General features: G+C 39.0%; 2 protein-coding genes across 10 annotated transcripts in view; both read left to right on the top strand.

The window, feature by feature from the left end:
- RCOR3 (REST corepressor 3) overlaps window positions 1–12110 on the top strand; it is a 42003-nt gene extending 29893 nt beyond the window's left edge. The window contains exons 10-13 of one of the 9 annotated variants that reach the window (XR_014793303.1): window positions 573–630; window positions 8430–8562; window positions 8796–9037; window positions 9519–12110. Coding sequence is in view for 6 of the 9 variants with exons in the window: in XM_084865542.1 (XP_084721668.1) it covers window positions 573–630; window positions 8796–9037; window positions 9519–9863 (645 nt within the window). In the remaining 3 variants the exon portion in view is untranslated. The other 8 variants (XR_014793302.1, XM_084865542.1, XM_084865546.1 and 5 more) reach the window with 8 other exon arrangements.
- A 6894-nt stretch (window positions 12111–19004) lies between these two features.
- Window positions 19005–19976, top strand: part of TRAF5 (TNF receptor associated factor 5) — a 39560-nt gene continuing 38588 nt past the window's right edge. Inside the window, exon 1 of the mRNA XM_084865537.1 lies at window positions 19005–19125. The gene's annotated coding sequence lies outside the window, so the exon portion shown is untranslated. The remainder of the gene's footprint in view (window positions 19126–19976) is intronic.

Raw genomic sequence — 19976 nt, 5'->3', positions numbered from 1 at the left:
CTTAAGCCTGATCTCCAGTTCTGTGTTAATTTATACAACATTACTGTTTTGAGATTGTCACAGGAGAGTGCCCACAGGATAATGGCAACCTTCTCTTTAGCCTCTAAAGCACCACACAGTCATTTCATAAACAAAAATACTAAGTTATAGGTAATATCTTCTAAATGTGAAGAGAAGAAATTTTAGAAAAGGTCACAGATTCAATATAAAGACAAAGTTTCTTGAATGTTTAAAATGAGGCTAAAATTGACGTGTGCAGTGAGTGATGGGAACATTGTAGTTGGAAAATGAATAATTATTTTGGCCTGTTTATATAGGTTTTCTGACTAGAGTCTAAATGTGAATGTTGTTCATTCTCCCAAACGTGTACATTTCTCTTTCATTATCTTTTTGTGTGGGTAAAGGGTAACTCAGAATATATTTTAATTATAAAAATTAAATCTTCCAAAATCAGAGTTTTAGTAATCTGATGTCTATGATTTGGTGAAAAATTTTTTTAAAAAGTAAGTAAGCACTTTGGAAAAATGTCTATCTTCATATCCTCATTAGGAAACTTTTCTTTAATTTTGTAGTCAAATCAGAAAATTAATGCCCGTTGGACCACAGAGGAGCAGCTTCTAGCAGTGCAAGGTATATTAAAGATAAGCAGTTCTTGTTGTTAATAATTATTGAACTTGGCATGAAAGGTGACCACCGTAGTTCTTCCTTACCTTTAGAAATGGGTCGAGAAAGGGCTCTTGTGTTCACCACGAAGTCCTGGTGAACAGCGATTCCGTTTTGTCCTTGTGAATATGACATACTGAGCCTCTGTGCATTTTGAGTCCTGAACGGTGTGTAACTCATTCTCAGAACTCTAAGAAAGTGATGGTCTGATAAGCTCGCACAGTCTGTGGTCTTTGCCTCTGCTTTGGTATTCCTCAGTTGGGTTCATTCTTACCATATCAGTCATTGACAACTCGTGGTTAAGAGTTTGAATAAACTAGTATGGGTTTCTGGTTTCTTTGTATAGTAGTGTATCTATTTGATAAATATCGGGCATTGAAAATATTAATAGTGTACTTTATTGTCAGCGTATAACACTTAAGAGATGTGCCACTGAATGCTTAGAAACCTGACTTTAAAAATGTATAGATATTACAAAAGTGATATGTCAAAAAATATACATTTAGCATGTTTAATGCACTACAGTATTTATAAGAATGTTTTGTTGAATTCTATGGCAGAACATTTTTTGTATGAGAAATACTGTTGGGCACATTGGAAGCATTATAAACTTGGATTTTCTCGTGTTTGAATTACTTACAGAAGGGCAAATTCCATATTTTTGTTCAATGTTGTAGTTGATTTTTTTTTTTTTTTTCTCCCTTCAAAATAAACTATCTGGAGAACTGATAGTGTGATTTTAAGTTTGGCCTGCAATCTGTTCCTTCGTAGTTGATCCCTCTTTTGTTGAGCAGCCTAGCTATTTTATCTAGGTTCACTACTGTAAGAGAATTGAGCTCAGTGAAACATACAAGTGTGCCTTTAAAAATATTTCCAAATATTCAAACATAGAGAATATATTTAACTCAAAAATACTATGCAAGCACCATTCGGATGTGAGAATAATGTAATCAAAGATGGATTAATAGATGGCTCTGCAGTTTGGATGAGAATGAATAAGAACTACCAAGCCAGTGTGGTTTGAAATTGTCACAAGAGAGTGCCCGCAGGATAATGGCGGCCTTCTCTTTGGCCTCTAAAGCACCACACGGTCATTTCACAAATAAAATGCCTGGCCTGTGGAAGCAAGATACTGGATATGCACTGAGCAATCTGTATGGTAGAACTATGTTTCTGAATGAGTCAGAACAAAATTTAATTGATTTATAATGTTCAGTAATTGTTGTTTTAAAATTACAAACTAGCGATTTTAAAATTAGTATTTTTAATGGCTTCTTCAGATTCATTTAGAACTATGACTTGTAGCTCTAATATAGTTATTTGAGTAGGCATTGCTTTTATTGACACAAAGCCTGTGTTTCCCTCCATCGCAGTATGTAGCCTATAGAATTTAACCCTGGTTTCCAGAATTCAGTTGCTTAAAGGTTAGTATATTAATCCTATTCTCTAGTGCACATGTGTCAAACACAAGGCCCGCGGGCCAAATCCAGCCCGCCAGGCCTTGCAATGTGGCCCGCACCGCGCTGTCATCACTGCACTCCGCTGTCAGTTTATGACATTGTCAGTTTATGACTGTTCAGTAAACCATTCGGCCCGCGATTTAGGCTGGATTTTAGATTTTGGCCCCTTCTCTGATTGAGTTCGACACCCCTACTCTAGTGTAAGAAATTATCCCGGTGAGAGAATTTTCTGAAGAGAATCACTGAGAAAAATCTGGGCTAATGTTTCTCTATACTGCCCTCAGGATTTAGAACTGTTCTTACAGCACTAAGGGATAGAGTCTGTTGAATCTTATGGCTGGGTTGGATATTATGCAAAGCTGCATTCCAGGGAAGGGACAATCCGAAGATTTGCATGTATAGTGTGAACTACATGTGTGGTCATTACCTCAGCTTATAAATATTAAAGAGTAGAGCATTTCTAGATATAATCAAATATTTCCTCTCCACTGAGATATATTCATTAATATATTATTATGCATATCTAAAAAGTAACCCTAAATAAATTACACTAGTGCAGCAATTTATACAGAAATATGCATGTTCTTGGGATTTTGAAAGTACTTCATTTATATGTTAATGTCTTTTTTTATTTATTTGACTCTGGAATTTTTGTTTCCATTTTTTGTTATTGTTGTCAGTTTTGTTGTTATTATTGTTACATAAAATAAGACAATATAAAGCTATTTTCCAAGATAGTTATTTGAGGGAGAATTAAAAAGTGCCATTTTGCCTCATGTGTTCACACGTTTATATAATGTATCTTATAAACAATATAATTATATAGCAATGTCACCTGTACCTGAGTTTCAGTGTGGTTGAGGTACATAATTGCAGTTTTTATTTTAACATGGACAGTTTGCTATCAAGAAATATTTTATCTTAGCAGGCAATTGTTTTTTTTGTCTTTTTCTTTTTAATCCTTATTTCTGATAAACCTTTATATGATGTTATTATGTGGCTATTTCAAATTTACAAAGAAATCATTTATTTTTTGTTAGTAACATGTTTTAATTTACATAGGATTTGTATTTATGCATAGGTATTCGGATTTGATGCTCATTTGTTAAGTGCATTATTTTACCTTGCTCCTAGTTGACTATTACAGTGGCCTGGAGAGAGAAATACTGACTCACTGTAGTGTCATAGTGAGATTTGTCACTCTACTATTAAGTAAACTTTTGTTGTAACTTCTTTAAAGCCAACTAACTGTATTAAGATAATTTCCTAGAGCCTAAATATATATTTTCCACTTTATTTGCCATTTGTAATCTAAATACTAATGACTTAAAATACTAAATATTTGAATATATTAATATTATTTTAATATTTAAGTAAATAATAAATCTTGTACCCTTTTTTCTCCCTTATTTAGAAGAAAAAATCATGCTCAGACAAAATAGTAATGTGTGTTTATCCTTGTGTAATCTATCACTTTATTACGTTAGTTTTAGTTCTAGCTATGTTATAACATTAATACGTTCTTCAAGAGTCCTCAAGTGGGAATTTATAAATGCTGATGATTAAATCCTCTTAAATACTTGCCAAGAATGCTATATCTTCAATTTCTGTAATCTGTTTCAGCCTTAAGTATCTAAAATTTCTATTATAACAAATTAGTTAACTGTGAAGCAATTATAGTCTTCACGTATTTGTTAAAGATGAGATATCCCTGTTTTTAGTTTGTGTCATATAAATATTTTTTCTAATTTATAATGCCTTAAGAAATTAACCTAAAATCAATTTCGATATTCATATGATGGGCATTTCTTATTTAGCAATAATTAGGAAAGGCTGGTGTAGGATGAAGAGAGACAATGGGGGGAAAAGGGAGCATCTATAATGCTTTCAAGTGAAAATAAATTTTAAAAAGAATTAGGAAAGAAAATAGATTCTAGGTGTGTGATTTTTTTTCATGTAAATGGAACAATTATTAACTCTGTTAAAAAATAACAACTTATAAAGTGTAATAACATTTACTCTTTAGAGTACATAGAGGCAGAAGCATGGTATACAATATTTGCCATTTTTATTTTAGATTTCCTCTTAAATGTGCAATATTTATTTTGTAGTCATTAATGTTAAAAAAAAAATGCTCCTCAACTAGATATTTGTGCTTTTTAAAATAAACTACAAAAACTTTTCCCAGTTTTATCAAGATGTCAATTTTAATTTTTAGTTAATTTTTTTAATTGTAAGTCTTCCCTTATAGAACAAAAAATAACAGAACTATGTTCAAGAGGATTATGCTTACAGTTCAATGTTACCTTCTCTCCCTGTAGTTCATACATTCATTTTGTTTTAGGAGATATGAAGTTTAAAATCTAGAACTTGTCTTCTTTCTCATCTTATCTCCTACTTTTTATAAAAGCTAGACTCATGCCTAAAGAAGGGGCAAAAAGATGTCACTTGGTTAACACATAAGGATTCTTGTGACCTACCTAGCACATGAACAATCAAAAGGAAGTGGAAATAGAGATTCCTGCCTTTCTATCTAAAAGGCAAGCAGTGCGTTAGAGAGTTTGTTCTATTATAACAGGTATCATAAGAATCAAGATTAAAAAAAAAGTATTAATTGTCAGCCCTCTGCTGCACTTGCTTCAAATAACTAGTGATTCAAAACTCTGAACATTTTTATGGTGGATTTTAATGTGCAACTATGGAAGATGGGGATGTAAAATCAGAAGAGAAGAGCTAGACATTAGACAAGAGAATGTATGATATTGACTTTCAGTTCTGGCCCAGATACACCAGTCACTGTCCCATTGCAGTTGGTAGTTTTTCTATCATTCTTTAATACAAAGCCTTGAAGGGATTTTTAGGAGGTAGAAAGGAATGCATATTTTCAAATAGTTTGAGTTTTAAAATCTCTAACTGATAGGAAAGAACCACACCCTTGGAGTTTCTAGGTGTTACTGTGTTTTTTATTTCAAGATAACATTTTTTTAAATTGAGATTTCCTAATTATACCAAGTACATGCTCACTTTGAGAAATTTTGCTATAAGAAGCAGGAAAAAATATCCCCCAAATTCCACTACTTAGAAGTAGTTTGCCTCTGTAATGTTTTTGCTTTTCTTCGTTGTAGTCCACAAATTTTTAAATAACTTTTTAAGTATACCAAAAACAGGTTCCTGGTATACTTTCTATATAAGAAAAAAAGTCTATAATTCCATGTCCAGAATTGGGAAACACCATATTACAGCTGTTCCTGAAGTTACTATCTTACTAGCCAAAGCTCAAAAAAATATGAATGTATTTTCTTGGATAACATAGAATACCGATTGAAAAATGTGAGCTCTCATAAAATTTAATGATAAAATAGTATCCTAATGAGTTTTATTTTTATGTTAATTCCCCAAACAAAACTTTAAAAGTATTTATTAAAGTTTATAAGGTATCATCTGCAGGATAGAAGTCCAAGCTGTTTCATTTTAACTTTCAAATGGAATTTAGAAATTTGATTGAAAACAAATTTTTTTTTTTCTCTCCCTGAGAAATTTATAATTTACTTCTTCCAGGAGTCTCTCAAGTTTTATTCCACTAATCTTTGAAAACTGGCCCCTTGCCCTAAAGGTGAGAAGTTTTATTTAAAACCATGGTTCCAGTGGACCTAAGCCTTTTACATCTTCAGGGAGAGAGAGGTTTAATCACTGTATTTAATTACCTTGCTGATAAAGCAGGCAGGTGACCTTGTTAATTGCAAACTGAAGAAAGAATGGACCACCTTACCTAAGTACAAATTGGAACTAAGGGAGGTCTGATGTCATATGTGGTTAGAGTCAGTTGCTCGGCACTGCTGCTCCGGCCAGATCATCCAGGAGCCTCGCTCGGGATTTTTCTAAAGGAGCAATTAAGTCTTTAATTGGCATTTTACTAGAGTTTGCTAGTTATCAGCCACTGCCTAGAACTTAAGAATTCCACATTATAGCCATCAGCCACTGTATAGAGCTTAAGAATTCCTCCTTATAGCCAAAATAGGCTGTTGAACAGTTGGGAGTGTGAAGGTGGCAAAGAAGTCAGCTATATGTGACTCTAGTGGTTTGGGGAGGAAAAGTATTAATAGAATGAAGCCTCATCAGGAAGAGAAATTAGTCATGGTTCCTGAGCATGTCCTGTGGTGATGCTGGGGCTGGTGTGTATTCCATAGGACCATACTTCCCAACCTTTCCCATTGCGGCAAACAGAAAATTAGGAAATTTGTCACAGCACACGGGACAAACAGACAAGGCTGCAAACAGAGGACACTGTCAAGGAACTGTAGCTCACGCCCAGACCCTGTGCAGGCATCCTGCAGTCTGAGGGCCTTAATATCTGGCCCATTTGTTCTCAGGACATGATTGGGGTCCTTAGCTAGATTACAGCAGTCTGCAGTGTGGTCTGAGCCTTAACATTTTGCAAAAAATAGGTAATATAAGGCTGTCATACACGAGTTAATAATAAACACACCAAGGTGACTTGGGAAAAGTTCTTGACATTGAAAATGTCTGGGAAAACTAAAGTTCCCATAGGAAGCAGCTTTGGTTTGGTGGTCTGTAATTCTGGAAATGCAGCAATATTGTGACAAGGTAAAGTCCATTGATCAAGAGAAAATAAAGTAGAAGATCAAAAAGAATAGAGTCAGAAGAAGCAGGGACAGTTATATAAAGGCATCTATCTGGAAACAGCTTAATGGTGGGTTTTGGAATGTGTGTTGCTCAGCAAATAGGTGTTCTGAGGGCTGTAATGTCTTCAGACTTGGAGTCCTAGTTTGTCTTAATGTGATTTCTTGCTAGGAATACAGAAGACATAATCCAGATTTATTTGAGGTTTTGTTTCTAAGCTCATGTATTCAGTAAGGTTCAGGCATTTCTAGAATGTAAGTTAAATGTCTTTTATGAAATTAAGAGACTGCATTGTATTTCTGATTTGTAGTTATTTTTCAGTGCAGTGATCTCAAATGACTTGCTGTTTTCCAAAGTATATGCAATAGAGAAGTAATTCCTAATATGAAATTAGCCTTGAATTTTTATTGCCATATAAACCCTCAGTAGAACCTAGTCACCATTAGAATTTATACTCAGTATGAATTTCCAATTGGAAATTAGCTCGTGAATTTTAAGAGAATATAAATTAATTTATATTGCTAAAATATTGAGTATCATTACTACTGTGTTGTCATGCATGTGTTATCTGTCCTATTCCTTTGAGAATGGAACAAATAAGCATAATTTACATACATCAAGTTCTATATTAAAAATGGGATATGGTTATAGCTTAATAATGTCAGACTTCCCCCCAAATGCTCTAAGAGTCAAGCCTAGCTAGGTGAGTGCAGCAAGAGATACATATTTCCAAATTCTTAGTTTAAAATAAGGGCAGAGTTTAAAAATAAAAATCATGTTCCATCATGTTGGTGCTTTAAGGTCATTGGGTAATGCCAATAGGTATCAGTAAGAATATGTCTACTGTTTCTGCTGGGGTCTTAACATATCCTTATTCTCTCATCTGTGATTGTATACATATTGCTTACTTCAGTCCCCATATCTTTGGCTGCTTTCAGACTATATCATAAGCATCAGTATTTTTTCCCCCTCCATTCTCATTTCTATGATTAATGAGTTAGTATTTTTTGGTACTTTAAAAAGCCATTTTCAAATTATAAAATAAAAATTTTTGACAAGTTTATATTTTGAGCTAAGTGCATCTGTTTCAAGAATAAGTCAGTGAATTTCCTTAAGAGCAAATTATTAGCCATCTGATTATATAAAGTCATTTTTAAATTCCATAACATAATTGACTATCTCAAGTTCATAAATATTATCCTTCATAATGTAATTTAATAAAATGTCCATAATGAAAAGTTAGGTTCTCAAATGATTGAATGTACAGTCCTTAAATTGGAGGTAGTAGTGATGAGAAGCACAAGTGCTCTACCAGTATTCACTGCTGTAACCTTATCCTTACATCTAGAAGGCATAGCTAAGACCCCTTCATTGACACAGTCTTCAGAACTATTACATGAGTTGACATTCAACTAACTGAAAAAGACCTCCCCTTTTTTTGTTTATCAGATTGTGATGATTTTCTTGCTTGTTAATTCTTATCTCATTTCTACTTGTTGGTACCCTAGTGAGATAGCAAGTAATGATTAAATTTGGTATTAAGACCAAAATTATGCTTTTCTTAATGGGGGAACCCTATGACTACTCACTCATTCCATTGAGGGGATAAAAGAGATGGCTCATTACCATCCTGTCTTGTTTACAAACGGTGTTGCTCAAATTTAGGTGACTGGCTACTAGGGAAATAAATGAATATGGAATTGAGGATGGAACAAAGAATTCAATGCTTTACAATAAATGGACTGTATTTGAGAGTTCAAGAGAGGATTGGAGAAAATAACTGAGTATGTAAAAAATGGTAAGTCTCTGATTGTTCAGTTGAAGGCAAGTGGCTGGCTCGATGAAATGACATAATTGATTGTTTTCATCTGGGACCCTGATATCTTAGCCTCTATCGTAGAACTAAGAAATGAGCAGAGTTTATCAGAAAGGATTTTCATTGCTGGTATCTTGTGTGTGTGCATGATGTATAGTACACACAGCTCTCCTTATTGATCCTTCACCAGGTGTATTATTTACTTTGCCTTCCAGGTGTCCGCAAATATGGTAAAGATTTTCAAGCTATTGCAGATGTAATTGGCAACAAGACTGTTGGCCAAGTGAAGAACTTCTTTGTAAACTACAGGCGTCGGTTTAACTTAGAGGAGGTATTGCAGGAGTGGGAAGCAGAACAAGGAACCCAGGCTTCTAATGGTGATGCTTCTGCTTTAGGGGAGGAGACAAAAAGTGCTTCTAATGTGCCATCAGGGAAGAGCACTGATGAAGAAGAGGAGGTGTGTTTGTGTATGGAATTTGAGCTAATATGAGTCGAGGAATCACCATTTTGTGTGGTGGTCTGTAAGGTTAATTGGTCAGAGGACAAGCTAAATGAGCATGAAAGGTTGACAATACACTTACTCAGTGGTGCATCTCTTGTGACTCTTAAGTCATAATGACTTGCTAAGATCTGATCCTAGAAGAATGGAGAGTGTATTGTTCTTTCATAGTCATATTTTTATTCCTAGTGTTAAGCTGTTTACTAATAAAGATGCCTGTTTGGTAGCTTCATTGCTTTTTCAGTTTTTGTTTTTTTTTGTTTTGTTTTGTTTTGTTCTGTTTAAAATAAAAGAAGCTTGTGCTTCCAAAAAAAACTGGTGTTATGTTTTTGTTTTGTTTTGATTTGTTTTGTTTTTCCTGTGACAGCCCAAACTATATTGTATTAAGCTCCTTAGGAACTGTCATCTCTTACATGTATTTTTGTTTCCTCACCTCTAGGCACAGACCCCACAGGCTCCTCGGACTCTGGGTCCATCACCTCCTGCCCCACCATCCACTCCAACACCAACAGCCCCCATTGCCACTCTGAACCAGCCGCCACCACTTCTTCGCCCAACACTGCCTGCTGCCCCCGCTCTTCACCGGCAGCCTCCTCCGCTCCAGCAGCAGGCTCGGTTCATCCAGCCTCGGCCAACTCTAAATCAGCCTCCTCCGCCTCTCATTCGCCCTGCTAACTCTATGCCGCCCCGTCTAAACCCAAGACCAGTGTTGTCCACAGTCGGTGGTCAGCAACCACCCTCACTTATCGGAATTCAGACAGACTCACAATCCTCACTGCACTAAAATTAAATTGGACAGAGCTGCAGTAACTTTTCACCCACCATGTACCCATGCTCATCTGACCAACAAGAACGAGGAAAGACTAATCCTTCCTAGATCCTGAGGCTGCGGACTAAGGCAGTGGGCTAGCGTAGTGGATGTCTAGGAAATCCAAGACATTTTTTAGTTCACCAACTGAGACGTATAAGAAAAAGCCTACAGTTAGGCTCCTTTCTAGAGTGTATGTTCAGCAACATGCTCTCATAAAAGAAAAAAGAAAAAGATTATTCTATATACCAAGGGGTTTTGTTTTTGTTTTTACTGTATTTATTTTATTGAGATTTCTTTATATTCCTGCCTCTTCATAGTCAAGGCTCTTAGTATAAGAATATTGACTTAGGAATTGTGAAAACTCCTCAAGTTTCTTAAGATAAGGATGTTTGACATTTCTTTCTTTAATTTAATTTTAACATTTTCCTATGTTAGGAGTGTAAGAATGAGTAGCCTGCATTTCATATTTTGGCATATGTTCATTTAATGCATATTTAAGAAATTATAGCCACATATCCCTTTTAAAAAAAAAAAATCTTGCTTTCTTTTCTAAAGGAATATTAATATGTTCCTTTCAAAGAAAGCAATTAAATCAATTGCAAAGCAATTATATGAAATCATAAAGAATGTACTGAACCTACTAACATTTAAAATAGAGCTTGGGGTCCTAGTGCAAAGTTCTTGCTTAAAGGTCTTTGACCTGTCATCTATCAGTAATGGAATCAGAATAATAATAAATAGGAATGAGGACTTAATTTGTTAAAGTATAATGTCTTTAAGTTCCTTGAAAATGAAGTTCATTTTGATTTTTGTTTTAATGTTTCTAAATACTGTCTGCTTTTTAACTAGTAGTTGCCTACACCTAGAGATGTTAGAAGCGAATTATATTTTGTCAGTTATGTGGAGATAGTGATAATGGAAGCATTTATTACAATACCCTTTCTGCATTTAGGTTCTGAACTTAAAACTGCCCTCATACTTAATATGGTCTGCATTTAATATAAATGATGGTTTCTTGATAAATCTCTATTGTACTATTTGGATACATTTGTGTATTTCTTGCAGCCAATGTGTATGACTGGGTTTGGTTTAGGGTTAAATCATCAACATTATTTTATGAAATAAATTTAAGGATTTGTTCTGTGTTATCTAAAGATATATCCGTATATTGTCACAATTGTGCTGTTAACTTAAAATGCTGAGACCCCTTTTTATAGAGACAAAAAAAACAAACATTTCAGGTCTTCTTAATTCAACACATAATCATTACAAAGAATATTTTAAAAGTGATAGTATTTCAACAATATGTTACTAATATTTTTGATATGATGATTTCATATTGGAATCATGACTGTGCAAAGGGACAGATTGCTCAGATTGCTGTACTAGTGGAATACAAGGCTAAGTGTTTGCACATTCACATTCTCATCATATTCAGAACTACTTCACAAAGTGGTCAACCTTCAAGAGCCTAATTTATTATTTGAGGGGTCATATATTCCCAAATTATTGGGAAGATAGACCCTATCATTGGCTCTAAAGCCTTAAAGAGCTCTAGACTCAGTCCATTGATTTAGTTTTAATTTTGACATTTAGACCACTTCTTTCCATTAAGGACTAAAGTTCTGGCATAATCAAAAAGTTTTTCCAGGATGTGTGTCTGTCATTCTCATTGGATCATCTTAAGTAGTTTTGGCCCTGGACTGTAAACAGATAGAATCTAATTTAAAATACTTAATAGTCAAGAATTTATACTTATTTTTACTTTAAGAGCCATGGGACAAAAGATATCTAAAGCCTAAAGTATTTAGATTGTCTTGCATATGTGCATACTATACAGCTTTTATTGTCTTGTCTTGTCAGTAGGCCTTCAGTATGCAATATGTGGCTTATGTCAGTCAAGTTGGTCAGCACCAGCATCTGTCCAGCTGTTAAGTATATTGTGATTCATTTAAAATCTGTTTTATCCCAGCCACAGGCCAAAGTGCTGTATCTGAGGGATGTGCTGTGATTTGATTTATGTACACTAGAGCACACAGTAGAAAAATCTTAGCTTCATTAGTAATATGACACATGTATATAGTGAGATGTCTTTATTGTGTGCTTTGCATATTTTGTAAATATTTTGCACGTCATTATTTTTCTTTTTGTTTAAGCAGTGTTTGGCCTGGAAGAGTGATATGCTTGCTGCTTAATCAAAGGATTAAAGAGTTAAAGATGTCTATGTCTTCTATTTTTATATAATTTCATGTTGTATGAGGAATTTAGGACCTCTTCACTGTGAAATTCTAAATATTTTATAAAATTGCGAAATCTAGAAATCTTTAATGACCATGTTATTAATTTCAGGGTTATCATTTTTGAAAAATCACCCAAGTATTTTCTTCATTACAGAACTAAAAATAAATCACACTATTGATGCATCTGGTAATATTAATGAAAGAATATTTTTTCTATAATTCTAATTCAGTATGGATAGAGGTAAAGGTAAGTTATGATCAAAACTTTTTCTTAATCCTACAATTAAGTGAGTAGAATAAAGATGAAAGAATATAAAATTCTATCAATAGGAATAGGTGTAGGGAACAAGCAAAAAATAATTTTAAGTTAGAAATCTGTTATAAGAAGGTATCTATAAATGAATACAGAAAGAATTCAATAATGAAGTTTGAGGAACCATGCTATATAGTAAAATGTCTTTAAGAAACTACTTCATTTTCTAACAGCATTTATGGGAATACATAGACAGCTTTCTGTTAGGAAAAATAGGTCACATGTAACTCCTCCCAACTTACATTTTTGTCATAACTTTAATTGCCTTAGTGAAGGAATACCCTGCAGCAATAAATTTTAGCAACAAAAGAGTTTGGGAATAAAACAAATTGGATTCCTGCTTCCTGGTATTCAACCCTTGTGTGTGAGCAGGACTTAGTGACTTGAGTCTGACCCATGGAATACAGCCAAGGTGATGGATGTCTGTAGTTAGGTTAAAAGATTATGACTTTGGACTTGATAGATTCTCCATTGTCTTTGCTTGCGTGCCTGATGAAGCAAGCTGCAATGTTAGGTTCATGCGGCAAGGATAGGAGGCCAGCCCCTTACCAGTAACCAGCAAGGAACTCCGCGTAACAACCTGGCAGGAACTGAATCCTGCCAACAACTTCGCGCTTAGAAAACGGGGCCTTCCCCATTTGGGCCCTAAGATGACTAGAGAGCCAACACCTCAATTGCAGCCTCTGAGAGACTATGAAGCAGAGAATTCGGCTAAGCTGTGCTCAGATTTCTTAACACCACAGAAACTATGAAGTAACGAGTGTTTGAGTTAGTTTGGGGGTAATTTGTTATGCAGCAATAAAAAACTAACATACTGCCAAAACCTGTTTGGCTCAGTGGTAGAGTGTCAGTCTGCGGACTGAAAGGTCCCAGGTTCAATTCCGGTCAAGGGCATGTACATTGGTGCGGGCACATCCCTGGTAGGGGGTGTGCAAGAGACAGCTGGTCGATGTTTCTCTCTCATCGATGTTTCTAACTCTCTATCTCTCTCCCTTCCTCTCTGTAAGAAATCAATAAAATAAAATAAAACAAAAAAAAATAACATACTGTTGCTCTGGCAGGGTAGCTCAGTTGGTTAGAGTGTTGTCCCAATATGCCTGGTCAGGGCACATAACAAGAATCCAGCAATGAGTACATAAATGGAACAACAAATGGATGTTGTTCTCTTTCTCCCCTTCTCTAAATAACATATCCTCGGGGGCTGATTTTTTTTTTTTAAGCTGGAGAAACTATATTAAAGTCAGATAAAGATTTCAAAGCAAAGAATGTTATCAAGGATAAACATGGTCACTTAATAATGATAAAGGTGGCAGTTCACAAGAGAAAACCTGATAGAAGTGCAAGAAAAAACAAACAGGCCAATCTGCTATTAAAGGCTGTAATTTCAATAACCCATCTCTCAACAGCTGCCCTGACTGGTCTGGCTCAGTTGGTCGGAGCATCATCCAGGACCCCAAAAGGTCAAGGTTCAATAATAAGTTTAAATGTAAGTGGCTTTAAATGATCTAATCAGCTGAGACCGGTTTGGCTCAGTGGTAGAGTGTCAGTCTGCGGACTGAAAGGTCCCAGGTTTGATTCTGGTCAAGGGCATGTACCTTGGTTGCGGGCACATCCCCAGTGGGGGTAGTGCAGGAGGCAGCTGATCGATGATTCTCTCTCATCAATGTTTCTAACTATCCCTCTTCTTCTCTGTGAAAAATCAATAAAATATATTTAAAAAATAAATAAATGATCTAATCAATAGGCTTAGAGTAGCTGAATGGATAAGATACAAGACACTTATACATGCTGTCTTAGGGGACCCACGTCAGAAGGAAAGATACACGCAGACTAAAAGAGATATTCCATACAAATGAAAGAGAAACAAAAAAGCTGGGATAGCAACATTTATATCTGACAAAATAGACTTTGTGAGAGATAAAGAAGGACATTGCATAGAGATAAAGGAAGCAGTCCAACAAGAGGTTATAATCCTTTGCAAAGTTGGCATCTAAATATGTAAAGCAAATCTTTTTTTTTCTCATTTTTAAAAAATATATTTTATTGATTTTTTACAGAGAGGGATAGAGTTAGAAACATTGATGAGAGAGAATCATCGATTAGCTGCCTCTTGCACACCTCCTACTGGAGATGTGCCCACAACCAAGGCACATGCCCTTGACCAGAATCGAACCTGGGACCTTTCAGTCCACAGGCTGATGCTCTATCCACTGAGCCAAACTGGTTTCGGCTTTTTCTCATTTTTTTTTTTTATTAAGGTATTATATGTGTACATATCTTACCATTGCTCCCCCACACTCCCAAACACGCCCTCCCTCCCCAGAGTTTTTCGTCCATTGGTTTTGCTTATATGCATGCATACAAGTCCTTCGGTTGATCTCTTATCTCCCTTGTAAAGCAAATCTTGATGGACATAAAGGGAGAGACTGAGTAATACAGTCATAGTAGGGGATTTTCACACCCCATTGACCTCAGTGGATAGATCTTCCCGTGAGCAAGTGCGTGTGTGCATTGTGTGAGGAACCCCCTGGAACAAATACAGGGACAGCCTAGGCCTTTTCAAATGGGTGCTGGGCCCACACATAATAGATAAGAATAGAGTGACGCAAGTAGGGAAAAAAAACCACACAAAACAAACAAAAACCCACACACAGTTTTTCTTGAGCTCTTAAGCTATAAGAGCAGCTGCTGGGTGCACAGATACAGGGGATATATGTCCACACCAAAACCCGCACACCAATGTGTGCTTTCTTTATCATTGCAACATACGGAAGCAACCAAGATGTCCTTCAGTAGATGAATGAATGAATGGGTGAGTGAACTGTGGTACGTTCACAGATGTATCCTTGGAAAAAGAGTCCTTGAAAAGGAAGCCTTTTATTTAAAAAATTCCATCAGTCCTCGGGGAAGCTCACCCCGTCCCTACTCAGCACTCCCTGCCTCTCTTCTTGTGGTGCGATCAGCACACTGACACCTGGGAAAAGGTCGTTTGATGAAAGCAAAGGTGCCACATATCACTGGGTGAAGAAATTAAGTACAGAGAATCCACAGGCATTCCTTCATTCATTCATTGCTCAGTATAGGACTGTTGGTGAGCAAGTGAGCATTCTATGTCCTCGGGACCCTGAGTCTTTGCTTTTTTGCCTGACAGTGGTTTCTGCTCTATCATATTTTCCATTACATGCAAAGACTTTCCATTATCACTCGCAGTGGAAGTTAGAGGTGCAATCTAAGACCCAAGGAGAGGATACTTCCTCCTTGTCTGATCTCACTCATCTCTGAACGGCGAAGATAGGACCGTTTACCCCGCGTTACCTAGCCACTAACTGCGTGTTGATCAGTCTTGTCACGGAAGGGCGGCCTGAGGAAGAGGATGCATCCATCTGCTATTCCAGTAGGTGGCTCCCTGCTCCCTCCCTCTGCACCACTTCTTTGCCAGCCAGCGCTGCAATCTTTTACCCTCTTGATCTATCCAGCCATACAGCTGGAAGCTATGTCTTTCTGAAGTCAGGATAATCTTAGGGTGTTTAGAAGGAACATATAAATATTTAGCCCTTTTCTTCTGTGTAAAAAGTTAGTGTATAGTTCAATCCTGCCCTCATTTTAGTAGATGAATCCAGATTCAACACTGATTCTGTTTATTGCAAATAGTTGAAAAAACACAAACTGCTAACGTTTATTTCCTTCTCATTGTTATTTTATTTGAATCCACACCAACCATTTCTTTGAGGGGCAGGGTGGCATAGTGGCTAAGAGCATTAAAATCAAACTGCACGGGTTCGAATCCCACCTCTCCCAGACTGAAAAACTGGCAATTTTGAGCAAGTGGTTCCAGAGATGAGTTTTCTCATCTATAACGTAGACCTGATGATTCAATGGGTTAATATGAATAAAGCACTGAGAGCATTGCCTGGTGCATAATAAGACAATAAATCGTAGCTATAATGCGAGTATGTAATGTTTGTATTGTATGTCCTGTTCCTCTTCTTCCCATCCATCTTCGAGATCCTTCAGCAAAGGGACCATGTCTTCCCCATCGGGTTGGGCTAGGTCCCAGGGTTGGTTTTCTCTGTTCTTCCGGACACCCCGCCTAGGATTCTGCGATTTACAAGGGGACCTGGGAAGATATTCTTGACTTCCTACTATCAGCCATCTAAAATCCCTCTACTGCCGAAACTGGTTTGGCTCAGTGGATAGAGCATCAGCCTGTGGACTGAAGGGTCCGGGTTCAATTCTGGTCAAGGGCATGTACCTTGGTTGCGGGCACGTCCCCAGTAAGGGTGTGCAGGAGGCAGCTGATCGATGTTTCTCTCTCATTGATGTTTCTAGCTCTCTATCCCTCTCCCTTCCTCTCTGTAAAAAATCAATAAAAATATATTAATAAAATAAAATAAAATCCCTCTACCTTGCTACTTAGGCCCCTAGCCCTGGGGTCATGTGGTCTGTACTTACCACCTTGGTGATTCACTTTCTACTCCAGCATCTGATCCCCATCACATTTAAAGCTTAGATATTCTTCTTAAAACATATTGACTGCTTTATTCAGTTGATGGAGAAGAGGGGCAGGGAGAAACAGATGAATCACAGTCAGTGCTGGTACCGAGGGCCTTGAGCATACCTGCATATATGCATACTAGACACTCCTGTTTCTAGCCAGTGAAAGGAGATACACCTTCACCAAACACATCGCTTACAGTGTCGGGAATGGGGAGTGGGTAATGAGAAAGGAGGAGGAAGGTATACTGTGTGGGGAACAGAGAGAAATACTAAGGTTCATAGAACACCTGCTCTGTGTCAGGAGAGCAGGAATGTCATCACCTCATTTCATTCTCACAACAAGATGGTGAGGTGGCTCTGGGGTCCCGGAGCCATGCCGGCAGGCCCCACTTTGGGATGGAGTCATTAGTCTGGCTCACCAACCAAAAGGTTTGCATCTGAATGTCTGGCTCTTGTTGAAAGATAAAGACAGGCTGGCACTGAGCCTGGCTGCTCCCTGAGACCCCATAAGTGCTCTTACATGCACCAATGTTCCTTCCCTTCCCCAACATTAAAAAATAATAATATTTTTTGAAAAAAATGCAACACAAAACAATAACCTCCCTGCTGTATGTTTCCCGCCTGACTCCTCTGCGCATCAGAGCTGGCTATGTCATTGTTTCCCCCTTTTACTGACCAGTCCTGGAAGCCCAGGGCAGCTAAGTAACTTTCCCATGGCTGCCACACTGAAACCGAAGAAGCTAGCATTGAAACTGTTCCATTTCCATCCAAAGTCCATGCTCTTTATGGGCCATCCATTTCCACAGGAGGTTTATGTAAACGGCATGCATCCTTCAGAACCTCTGCTCACAAAGACATGGTGGAAAGGAGCCCTAGATCTGGGACTCTAGAGCCACCTCACTGCATTCGACTTGTGGCTCTAGCACTTGCTGAGCGCCTCACTCAGGACCTATCATACAAGCATGAAATACTTGCAGTGATAGCTATGATGTATTGTCTTGACATCATTTCATGCCACTTCTCTGGGCCTCAGAGGGCTCCTCTGTAAAATGGGATGGCCTTCACAAGGCTGACTTTGGGATCAAAAGAGGTGTTGGGAAGCTCTTGGTACGTGGCAAGCTCTCCACCGCTGAGGGGCTGCCAGGCCAGCAGCGAGGAGGAGGGCAGGCGGATACTCTCTGTGACGGTGTGGTATTTGTAGAACTGTGTGCAGTACTATTTTCACCCTGAAGGAAGGTGGGGCAGGACAACCTGAGCCAGACCTCAGACCTTGGCTAAAGGGTCAAGTGTGATTGGATTGGCCGAGCCTGGTTACCCCTGGCAGGAGGTGCCCCTGGTGTACAGCTCAAACCCACTTGAGAGAAGTCAGAGAGGCTTTTTATTTGTGGGTATTAATGGTTCTAGAGACGGTGGGTGAAAGTTCCATCTGCCCGCCCAGCCAGCGTGGTTCAGTGGCGGAGCGTTGACCTATATGAAGCTGGAGGTCAAGTTTGGATTCCGCCATGGGGCATACTCCCGGGGTTCCAGGCTCAATCCCCAGGGTGAACCAACCAATGATTCTCTCTCATCATTGATGTTCCTATCTCCCTCTCCCTCTCCCTTCCTCTCTGAAATCAATTATATATATATATTGGCCAAAACCGGTTTGGCTCAGTGGATAGAGCGTCGGCCTGCGGACTGAAAGGTCCCAGGTTCGATTCCGATCAAGGGCATGTACCTTGGTTGTGGGCACCTCCCCAGTAGGGGGTGTGCAGGAGGCAGCTGATGGATGATTCTCTCTCATCGATGTTTCTAGCTCTCTATCCCTCTCCCTTCCTCTCTGTAAAAAATCAATTAAAAAAAATATATATATATATATAATTTTAAAAGTTCTATCTGCTCTGGGTAACTCAGTGCCTCCTGCCCATCACCTTCCAGTCCAGTGCATCTGAAGGTCTGGATCCTGCACCCACCTCGCCAACTGCTCCCTGGGGCCCCGCCCTGGGCCCCGCCCCCCGTCGCCGGCCCGCCCCTCCTCCTCTTTCTCACCCTCCTCCTCCTCCTCCTCCTCCTCCTCCTCGGGGGCGGGCCCTGCGCTGGGCTTGGGGACTGAGAGCGCCCCGCCTCGCCGGCCTGGCCGGTGCCCGCTGCCCGGAGGAGCCAGCGCCTGCGGACGGCGCCGCGGAGCCCAGCGCGCCAGCCACACGTGAGTCCGGCCGGCAGGCCCGCCCGGGGCAGCTGTGGGCTGTGGGGCTTGGGTGGGGGGACTCGGGAGCGCTTTGGGCTTGTCCCGTCTACTCTGAAACCGAAAGTTTCATGCCCCCGCGCCCCGCGCCCCGCTGCTAGGGCCCCAGCGGGTCCCCGCCTGGCGCAGGGAGGCCGGCGGGTGCGGGTGCGGGTGCGGGTGCGGGTGCGGCGCGGAGGAGGGGTGTGGCGAGGACGGACACGGGTCCCGGGCAGGGGAGCTGCTCTAGAGCGCGGCTGTGGGCTGGAGGGCAAGGTTCGAGTTGGGGTGCACCCGCACCCCCGCACCCCACCCCCCTGGATCCTTCTCTGTCCCTTTAGGCGTCCCCTCCACTTTTGCACGGCTTTCCAACCTGCGCACTCCAGGGTGAAATGAAACTTTATGTTGGAATGAATGGAAACCTCGCACTTAGACAGGCACCCCTCAAAGGAAGGTGCCTGGGAGGGAAACCAGGACTCAGAAGTGCATGAGTTTCCCAGGGGCAGGCAGAGAATTGGTGCCATCCGGGTTTCCACACCACGGTGCCTCCCCCGTGCCATGGTCTGCGGGTTTTTGGCAATTCTGAGAATGTTCAATGAATAGTGGGCCCATGTTCTTTTTTATAAAGTCCTCACCTGAGGATCATTTTTCCCATTGATTTCCTTTTTCTTGCTTTTTTTTTTTTTTTTTTTTTTTTTAAATATTTGCTATTGATTTTTTAGAGAGGAAGGGAGAGGGATAGAGAGCTAGAAACATCGATGAGAGAGAAACATCGACCAGCTGCCTCCTGCACACCCCACACTGGGGATGTGCCTGCAACCAAGGTACAAGCC

Source organism: Pipistrellus hanaki (genome assembly GCF_964339955.1).
Source record: "Pipistrellus hanaki genome assembly, chromosome: 18".
Lineage (NCBI taxonomy): Eukaryota > Metazoa > Chordata > Mammalia > Chiroptera > Vespertilionidae > Pipistrellus > Pipistrellus hanaki.
Note: the sequence above shows the minus strand (reverse complement) of the source record. Positions and strands in the feature narration are given on the sequence as shown.